The sequence below is a fragment of the Cannabis sativa genome, chromosome 6, assembly GCF_029168945.1.
Source record: "Cannabis sativa cultivar Pink pepper isolate KNU-18-1 chromosome 6, ASM2916894v1, whole genome shotgun sequence".
In the NCBI taxonomy this organism is placed as follows: domain Eukaryota; kingdom Viridiplantae; phylum Streptophyta; class Magnoliopsida; order Rosales; family Cannabaceae; genus Cannabis; species Cannabis sativa.
This window is the reverse complement of record NC_083606.1, coordinates 21,764,981-21,775,541: the sequence shown is the minus strand read 5'-3', so window position 1 is coordinate 21,775,541 and position 10,561 is coordinate 21,764,981. Positions and strand designations below refer to the sequence as shown.

Genomic DNA, 10,561 nt, shown 5'->3' with positions numbered 1-10,561 from the left:
AAACTCAATACTTGCGTTGACCATGTCTGTGGCTAATTGGGGAGAGATCATCTTGGTACTACAAACTTGTCCAGGGCCCTTCCTACTCAGGCCATCAACCACTACATTGGCTTTTTCAAGATGATAAAGAATCTCACAATCATAGTCCTTGACTAACTCTAACTAATGTCTTTGTCTCATGTTTAGATCTTTTTAAGTAAAGAAATACTTAAGACTCTTGTGGTCAGTATAAATTTCACACTTATCCCCATAAAGGTAGTGTCGCCAAATTTTTAATGCGAACACCACTGTTGCAAGTTCCAAATCATGCGTTGGGTAACGTTGCTCATACTCCTTCAGCTGACGAGAAGCATAAGCAATGACCCTGTCGGCCTGCATCAAGACACACCTAGACCTTGTCTGGATGCATCACAGTAAACCAAAATTTTTTCTTTATCTGACGGTAAGGCTAACACCGATGCTATGATTAGTCGCTTCTTTAGTTCTTGGAAACTGGCTACACACTTATCAGACCACACAAACTGTTAGTTCTTCTTAGTCAATTCTGTCAATGGCATGAAGATCTTAGAAAATCCCTCTACAAAATGACGATAGTATCCAGCTAAACCAATAAAGCTTCTAACCTCATAAACTATCTTCAGTCTCGACCAATCTCTAACTGATTCAATCTTTACTAAATCGACCATAATACCAGTCTCACTGGCAATATGATCTAGAAAGGATATTTGAGATAACTAGAACTCACACTTCTTAAACTTAGCATAAAGTTTATTCTCTCTAAGTCTTTATAAGACCATTTGAAGATTTTGCTCATGTTCGGCTTCTGACAGAGAGTATACAAGGATGTCATCGATAAACACTATGACAAAGTTATCGAGAAAATCCTTGAACACTCTATTCATAAGATCCATAAAGGCTACTAGAGCATTAGTCAATCCAAACAACATTACTAGAAACTCATAATGTCTGTACGTCATAGGAAATGCAGTCTTTAGAATGTCTTCCTCTCGAATTCTCAATTGATGATAACCCGAGCGAAGATCGATCTTAGAGAAGACTATCTTCCTTTGAAGTTGATCAAACAAGTCATTAATTCTTGGCAAAGGATACTTGTTTTTCACTATAAGCTTGTTCAACTCCTGGTAATCGATACACATCCAAAGGGATCCATCCTTCCTCTTAATAAACAATACTGGAGCTCCTTAGGGGGATACACTGGATCGGGTAAATGCAATGTCTAACATCCCCTGAAGCTGAACTATTAATTCCTTAAGTTTAGATGGATCCATCATGTATGGTGCTTTAGAAACAGGCTTTGTTCCTTGTATCAGATCAATAACAAAATCTATTTCACGTTGGGGTGGTAAACTGTAACGCCCTAACTATTAGGCATGTTACCCAAGATAAATAAGAAACTCTAATCCCCTAAACAGGATTACTAACAAAATTAGCGCGAAAATTAAACTTTAAATGTAAATGGAATGAAAATAAACTTGTAATAATTTTAACTTTACAACAAAAGTTACATGTATCGGGATCCTAAAAATATTTTACAAAATACTATTACAAGTCCGTTTCCACTAGCCGACCTAAGCGGCAAAAGAGGGTTACAAAATTCATCACTTGTAGACCCCAATCTGCTTGGTCTAGTGTGGCCCGAACATGTACATACACTGCCCAACTCCCATACTCATGGCTGATCAGAAACAAAGTTACCCTTTCCTGCACAGTAGAGCACCCGTGAGCCAAGCCTAGTAAGACAGTATAAAATATCTATAAACATATTTATCACAGTATATAAACATTAATCCCATTCTCATATGCCTGTATGACACAAGCCTGTATGTTACGCTCACATGCCTATTTATGTCTATGTAACATAGACCTACGTGTTGCGCTCACACGTCTAAATACAATAAGGCCTTAGAACGGTTCATCTCGGTTCTAGTTACCGAGTCCAACTCGGTTATGCCTTGAACACATAACCCTGAATCTCAATATACTCATCTATTTAATATGGCATTGCATTTACACAACACATATCACTAGGGTAATAACCCTAGGCTATTAAACCGCTCATGTTAGGGTAATAACCCTAATCCCGGTTACTAATTACTCACATATATCATTTCCAGTATAAGCGCCACCGCGCATAACTCTAAGTGCTAACTACTGTCTTACCTGATGTCCCGCAATAGTAGAGATTTCATATCCCCGGGTGCTCCTGACCAAGTGCCGGTAATTCTAGTCACAATTCCAGGATTACACAAATAGGGTTAACCCCTGATTTCACATTTATAAAATATACACATGGCATTCAAAATACAAATAATCTGCCCAGAAACACGAGGGCGGGCCACAGCATGCAAAAGCAAAATACATAGAGCTCGAAACGAGCTTTCTAACAATATATAGAACTCCCAAAACAGAGTTCGAAAGACAAAGTTATGAATTTTCAAAGTTAACACTCAAATCTGCCCAGAAACACGAGGGCGGGCCGCAACATGCAAAAGCCGTGCTGCGGCACCTGGGACCAATTCCCAGGTCTCAAAAGGAGGTGAGCCGCGGCATGCAAAAGCCATGCCGCGACACTTGGGTTCCAAACCCAAAAAACTAGCAAGATCATCACGAATTTCAACCCCAAACTCAATCAATATCAACCTAAAACTTAACCAAAACTCACAAACCATCAAATAGGTTTTTAACAATTATTCAGAGAGTTTTGAATACAATTTCATGCATTAAAATCCAACTATAGCCATAAAGGGTACAAGTGTATGCATCCCTCAGGTAGAATTTACATAGCAAGAATTGGCAAGTTCAATGAAAATAATTTTCCCTACCACACTCTCTTTCCCAAACATGCTACTATCTGACCTACTTTACCACCAAACCAACAAAATATCTTCCCAATTCCCCTGAAACCATCACCTGTTGTACCTCCACATGCTACAAACCCACCTACTACCCCACTTCATTCTCCTCCTACTTCCCCACCACCACTACACCAATAACCATTTCCCATTCCACCAACAACCATTCCCACAGTACCAACATCCCCACCTGTCAGCACCACTTCTCAAACATCAAATGACCATGAACCCAAACCACCTATCCAACTTGTTGACAGAACACAAACTCAACCATCCATTGTGTCTCAACCTGTCAACAACCATCCCATGGTCACAAGGGCCAAAGCTGGTATTCATAAGCCCAAAGCTCTCACAACCTCCTCTAATATCAGCATTGAACCCAAGACACTTAATGCAGCTCTTCAAGACCCCATCTGGTTTGGTGTAATGTAGAGTGAAATTACTGCCCTTGTCAAGAATAAGACATGGAGTCTTGTTCCATTTCAACCTGGTATGACAGTCCTTGATAATAAATGAGTTCATAAGATAAAATACAATCCTGACAACACTGTGATTAGGTATAAATCCAGGCTTGTTGCCAAAGGATTCCAACAAACCCCTGGCCTTGATTACTTTGAGACCTTTAGTCCAGTAATCAAGCCCTGCACAATAAGAATAATTTTTTCTCTTGCAACTACATACAATTGGCCAATACAGCAGATAGATATTAATAATGATTTCCTAAATGGGTACCTACACGAGTGTGTTTATATGGCACAATCAGTTGGTTTTATAGATCATAATTATCATTCTCATGTTTGCAAGCTACACAAAAGCCATTTATGGCTAAAAAACAGACCCCTCGGGCTTGGTTTGATAAGCTCAAACACTCTCTTAAGCAATGGGGATTTTGCAACTCAAAGACTCACACTTCTTTATTTTTCTGAGAAAGAAAGGCAAACTTACTCTACTGTTAATCTATGTTGATGATATATTACTCACGGGTGAAGATTCCACTTTTATTCATCATCTGATTTCCCAACTGCATCAATAGTTTGCTTTAAAAAATCTTGGCCCAATGAGGTACTTTTTGGGTTTTGAAGTCACTCAAAATAAGTCTGGGATCTATCTTACACAGGCCAAATATGCTTCAGATTTGTTGGCTCGAACCAACATGGATGCAGCAGCTTCAACCCCTACTCCTATGTGTCCGAACACCAAATTGTCATCTAACATGGGCACTCCTATGGACAACCCCACTCTCTACAGGGGTGTAATTGGAGCACTTCAATATCTGACCCTAACAAGGCCAGACATTTCCTTTGTTGTTAACAAGCTCTCTCAGTTTCTCAAGAGCCCCACCAATGAACATTGGCTTGCTTGCAAAAGGCTTCTTTGATATCTAGTAGGCACCATTGATTATGGCCTTCACTTCAAACCATCTGCAGCACTTCAACTAACTGCCTACACCGATGCTGACTGGGCAAGTTCAATAGACAACAGACGCTCAACATCAGGTTATTGTGTCTAACTTGGTGGCAACCTCATTATGTGGAGCTCTCGAAAACAGACGGTTGTGGCTCGTTCAAGTACAGAATCGGAGTATCCTGCAATTGCTCTTGCCACTACTGAACTTATATGGATTCAGTCCTTTTTCAGTGAACTTGATATTCAGCTTCCCTCCTGCCCCATTCTTTGGTGTGGCAACTTAGGGGCAACATCTCTCGCTTACAATCTTGTCTTTCACCAAAGAACAAAACACATTGAGGTGGATATTCACTTTGTTAGGGACAAAGTTCTTGATCACACCCTTGACATTAGACATCTCTCTGCCGATCACTAAACAACAGACATATTTACTGAACCACTTCCTCAAACACAGTTTACCAAGTTTAGAGACAAGTTTACTCTGAAAGAACCGAGTGTAACTTGAGGGGGGGGGGGGGTGTTAGAGTTAGTTATTGTTTAGGTGTCTGTTATTTTTCTATTACAACTGTTTGTTACTTCTTTTTGTCATGTTTCTTGATTGTTTAATGTTACAGTGTACACTATAAATAGAATATCAGCTCATCTTCCGCCTTCAGCTTTTTCTCTCATTCTCTCTTTGTTTCTTCATTTTCTTTCTTTCTTTTCAACTCTTACAATAATGGACTTTGTGTGATTTACCTCAGTGAACTTGATATTCAGCTTCACTCCTGCCCCATTCTTTGGTGTGGCAACTTAGGGGCAACATCTCTCGCTTACAATCTTGTCTTTCACCAAAGAACAAAACACATTGAGGTGGATATTCACTTTGTTAGGGACAAAGTTCTTGATCACACCCTTGACATTAGACATCTCTCTGCCGATCACTAAACAGCAGACATATTTACTGAACCACTTCCTCAAACACAGTTTACCAAGTTTAGAGACAAGTATACTCTGAAAGAACCGAGTGTAACTTGAGGGGGGGTGTTAGAGTTAGTTATTGTTTAGGTGTCTGTTATTTTCTATTACAACTATTTGTTACTTCTTTTTGTCATGTTTCTTGATTGTTTAATGTTACAGTGTACACTATAAATAGAATATCAGCTCATCTTCCTCCTTCAGCTTTTTCTCTCATTCTCTCTCTGTTTCTTCATTTTCTTTCTTTCTTTTCAACTCTTACAATAATGGACTTTGTGTGATTTACCTATTAATGATACACATTGTATTGTAAAAAAAATACAAGAAAAAACCTAAATTTGAAAGCTTTCATTCAACAAACAATCAAGAATGCAAATATTGTTTTGGCATACAAATTCAGGCCGAGTGGAGAAAGTAGAAGCTATATTACGAGTTTTCTTAAAAAGATAATTGCTCAATGAGAGAGTAGAAACCAAGATCTAATATATACACAAGAGAAAATCCAATATTTCTAATATTAGAACTTTCCCGAAACAAAATAATAAATCGAGGCCATGACTCGCAAGCTTTTGTAAGTTCTCTGGGTCAGAGAAATATCATCACAATTTAAAAGTTGCCCACAAAAACAAAATCTTGGTCTAAGGGCAAAAATTTGCTGCTTCAGTCCATGCTTCCTCCAAAGTTTAAAAAACTATGTTAAAGAATTATGCTGTACATGCCCCAACCCACGGGAGGCTGTAGTGCGCTATTATTGCTATCATTAATATCCTTTCTATCGAAAGTGGAACCTATGAATCAAAGTCTTGGGCTTTTCCAAGTTGTCTCGATCCTTGCCTTTTCCCTGTGCACAAGAAAAGTTCATCAAAACCAGTTGTTAAACAAGACTATTTAGAATTAAATCTCTTCAATAGTAGCATAATTTTTTTAAAAAAAATCAATAGGAGCACGATTAGAAAACAAACAAGAAGAAAAGCATTAATGTTTGTTGAAAAATTAGTCATCACCCACAAATTGTTATAGAGTTCCCTAACAATAAATAGGCACATTTGAACCATACCTTTGAGGAAACCATTCCTGCTACACCATTCTTTATTGAAATATTCTGTTTTGTCCCAATCTGACCTCTACTCAACATGACTCCACTTGCAACACCTTTGCTCTTGGACTTTTGACTTGCAGATGTTTTAACGGACACATTTTCTTTTCCATCACCAGCCAACTTCTTAGTTCCAGCAGGTGCTGTTTTCTTCTTGGGTTTTGAAGCAGCAAGGACAGAATTCCACTCATTAACTCTAGCAGGTACTAAGACTTTAGCACCAGCAGGTCGAAATGGAACCTGCAAGAATCATAGTTATTCATATTATATCACTCTTGTTCGTCCAAGACAGCAATTATAGGCTTTTGAACTAGTTTAGCCTACCAAATGATCCAATAAATAAACAGCATTTACAATGGTTTGTGGTTTGTTACCTTTTGTTTTGCACCTTCCTGACGGATTGACTTTCCAATATTAGGTTGACCTCCAACCCTTCTGTTATTAGATGTTCCTTCTTCAACCTTATTGGTAGATGCGTTCACTATGCCTGAAGATTTCACTTTACTCTTGACTACATTAGCCACCCTCCCAGCATTTCTGCTATCTGGGGTTCTTTCTTTGGGCTGTGTCGTTGTAGATGTTGAGATCTTGACATTGTATCTGGGGTTCGAGGATGATCCAACACTAGACTTGCTGGATGTAGAATTACGTCCCTTTGATGGCTTTACGTCATTGTTAATCTCTACTCTTGATGCTTGTCTCATAACACGACTCTTTCTAAGACTAATCTTCATAACAGACAAAAGATCACGTGTGTGACCAAATGCTTGGCTTGACACATCCACAATTTTGATCTGTTGTGGCTGACCACTCTCAGATGTAATGGTGCTTGTTGGATTGCTTTCAACTGCTTTGTTTGCCTCAGAACTTGAACAGCTTCCAGGATCCCCACATGTGGATAGAGACCTAGAGTAATTAGATACAGCCTTGCAACTTGAACTGCTTTGACAGACTACACTTGATTTTGAAGTGGATGTTTCTTTCGAATGTATAAAGCTTTCTTTGGGTCTTATTTTGGCTCCAGAACATGACAATTTCCTACTCAGATTCTTGACCGGATGTGACTTATCAAATGCAAAATCCTGATTCTCTCCTATCCATTTTTTGCTCTTATATTGTTTTCCTCTTGATTTTGACACAGAATTTGGAAGGTTTGGTGAAGATAGTCTAGCTTGGTCTACATCTAGGCGTGTAGTAATCTCTTCCCCTGATTGGGAAAAGGCTGACTTTAACTGGAGAGATGAGCATTGGTGGAACCTAATAGTAACATAAATTTACTTGAAGATCAGCATTATTGTTCCATTAACAAATGGGTTCGAGGATAATTAAGAAAAACAGCTCAGGTAAAAGTGAAAAGGATTCTTACTGATGACTTGTGTTAAACCACTTATCGTCGCTGCATTTTCATCACAACAAGAAAGATAAGGGTTTTTTTTTTTTTTTTTTGCAGAAACAAGAAAGATAAGGTTGGTACCAAATGCACTACGAAAGTTTGTGGGAGAAAAAAAAAGAGCATTGAAACTGAATGCATAAGAAACTCACATGATTTGGGTATTGGACTTAGATTCCAAATTGAGATCAACCCACATAGGTGCCTCAATGTCTTCCTGTATCAATCAGCAAAAGAACATTTAGATGAAAATAGTTTTTGTAGCCCAAAAATATTTCTTAAAAAGAAAATATGGCTTCAACAGTGCAATAAAAGCAAAATTTAAAATGAAATATCCTTGATTTTGGAGATATTGTTTGTTTGGTCGGCAAGAAAATATGGCAATGCGAGCACTAACCTGTGCAACGTCTATCTAAAGAGATTAAAGAACTTCAACCAAATATAATATACGATTAAGCATATAAAGAAAGGACAAACAGTCAAAATCTCTAATTCAACCAGTCAAGCAAACCAACAAAATCAAATGAAATACAGAATAGGCGTATAGATTAGAAAATCCAAAACCAAATGAAAGTAAAATGAAGCTTTTGACAACAACCTATCTTTGAAATAAATCTGGAAAAATGAAAATTATGGAAGAATCAATCCAAGATTCATACCAGAAAAGCCCAATGATCATCATTGTATATCATAAAAGCCATTTCTTATCTTCTGTAATCTTTACTTCGATACTCGGAATCTTCAAACCTAGCTCATGAACCATTCAACTTATCCTAGAGTGGAGTTGGCCATATCCAATCCATGATTGTATTGCACAAATGGCTTAAAAGGGTTCTGTTCCATTTCCAACTGCTTAAGCCTTACCTTTGGCTCTTCGGCTTTCTCGCTGAAAAAATAGAGTGAAGAAGACCAAGTTTGGTTCTGTTCCTCTACACTCATTTCACTAGTTTTCCCGAGATGATTATGGGCCGTCGGACTGAATGACTTTTTCTTGATTCATTGTCAATCTGGAATTGACGGCTGTGATTAAGCGATAAGAGCAAATGGGGATAATTTATTATTATTGACGCGGATTATATGACCGTTGAGAGGTGGTGGTTTTCAAATTTTGCTGAAAGAATTATCATTTTTTAAATAAAAATAAATATGTCTTGTGAAAATTATCCATTGTCTATGTCTAGTAACTTGACTTCGGCTAAAATTACATTAAAAAAAATTACCCTCCAAAAATTTATATATACACCTTAATATTATGAAAATTTAACATATTATTACTATTATCGTTTGAGGGAAGGAGGTTTTGATTAGGAGAGTTACTTTTGCGATTCCTACTTAATCTAAGATCATCATTCAAATTCCTAAAGCTCTTTGTTAAATATTTTATTTGGATTTACATTATTTTTTTATTGATTTTAATAAAATATGAGTTGATTAGATAATTTTGTATTGTGTTAGTCCATATTATTAGTGATTAATAGTTAATAGACTAAGCATCTATAGGTGTAAAGCTTAGTTGAAGCATAAAATGTTACTTTTTTAGTTAGCTAAAGCCTTTAATGAGCAAGTCTAGTCCAGCTAGAGAGGAAAACTTAGCTGATAGTATTGCACTATCAAAATTGAGATTATTACTATAGATCAATCATGTAGGTATACTAGGGATAATTGCGGCAAAAGTCCCTAAAAACTTAAGACTGACGCAAATTAGTCTCCAATTTTAAAAATTAGCGGTAATAGTCCCCAAGGTCACGCTTTGTATAAGTCTGTTGGTCACTAATTAACGAATTTATTAAGTGCTGACAAGAAGGCCACATGTTGAAGGTTTATTGGTGTAAATAATAAATTTAATTAAAAATAATTTAAATAATAAAAATTACTAAAAATAAATGAATAAAAACATTAATATTTCCCCAAAAAAAAAAACATTAACATTTTTTATTTTCTTTTTCTATTTTATTTGTTTTCTCTCTCCCTATTTTTCTTCTTCTTAGATAGTCCCATCCATGGCCATGAAAACTTCATTGATTGAGAGGCCAAGGAACAACCTTACTGCCCATTCTGATATGCTTAACCACCACCTTTGGTTTTTTTTTTTTTTTTTTTTTTTTTTTTTTTTGCAAGCTCTTTGTTCAACATCTTCTCTCCTTCTCCACCTTCCACTAGGGCTGAACATCGGGCGGGTTTACTGGGTTTCAAGTTCGCGAGTTTCGGATTCACAGGTTCGCGGGTTTCGAGTTCAAAAAAATGAAACCGAACCCGAACTCAAATAGGGCACGAGTTGGCGGGTTGGTAGGTTTCGGTTGACCCGGTTGGCAGGTTGACCCGGTCAACTCGGTCAACTCTTTAAAAAAATAATTTTTTATTCAAATAAATATTTCTTTTATTGTTTTTATTTATTAACTCAAACATATATAATATAACAATTTTAGGGTTTTATATTTTTAATTATTTTTATTTTTTTAATTAATATATATATATATAAAATGTAATAAAAAATAACATATATATATAATATATTAAATTTGCGGGTTGGTCGGCGGGTTTGGGTTCAACCCGAAACCCGGTACTCCCAAAAACTCAACCCGCGAACCCGCCCTAAGGGTACCGGGTTGAACCTGACCTGCCCGAACATTTTCTTTCAAAAAAATTTGCGGGTTCACCGGTTCAAGTTCGGGCGGGTTGTTCGGGTTCGGGTTCAGTCCTACTTTCCACCACCATCGATTCAAAACCCAAAATTGGAGATTGGCTCGTCGGACTTTGAAAATGCCCAAATTGGAGTCACTATTGGGTGAGGCTTCGACAACGAGGCATTTTTAGACCTCTCACTAGAAACCTATTTTG

At 37.2% G+C, this 10,561-nt stretch overlaps 1 protein-coding gene across 2 annotated transcripts; it reads right to left on the bottom strand.

Moving 5' to 3' along the window:
* Nucleotides 1–5,565: 5,565 nt before the first annotated feature.
* On the bottom strand, nt 5,566–8,753 carry LOC115695852 (uncharacterized). Of its 2 annotated transcripts, XM_030622942.2 has the most exons (6): nt 8,383–8,750; nt 7,876–7,940; nt 7,700–7,729; nt 6,708–7,590; nt 6,295–6,573; nt 5,566–6,078 (listed from the first exon to the last, which is right to left on the bottom strand). In XM_030622942.2, exons 1-6 carry the CDS (start codon nt 8,422–8,424, stop codon nt 6,010–6,012), a joined length of 1,368 nt encoding a protein of 455 aa, XP_030478802.1. In that variant the 5' UTR covers nt 8,425–8,750; the 3' UTR covers nt 5,566–6,009. The 2 variants fall into 2 exon arrangements, with proteins under 2 accessions (XP_030478802.1, XP_030478803.1); XM_030622943.2 differs by lacking the exon at nt 7,700–7,729 and having other exon boundaries at nt 8,383–8,753.
* Between the last annotated feature and the right edge of the window lie 1,808 nt (nt 8,754–10,561).

Coding starts and splice junctions, on each gene's coding strand:
- LOC115695852 (XM_030622942.2), bottom strand. CDS start 8,424: ATGGCTTTTATGATATACAATGATGATCATTGGGCTTTTCTG. Junction 7,730..7,875: donor AAGTCCAATACCCAAATCAT/GTGAGTTTCTTA, acceptor ATGAAAATGCAG/CGACGATAAGTGGTTTAACA. Junction 7,591..7,699: donor TGGTTTAACACAAGTCATCA/GTAAGAATCCTT, acceptor TGTTACTATTAG/GTTCCACCAATGCTCATCTC.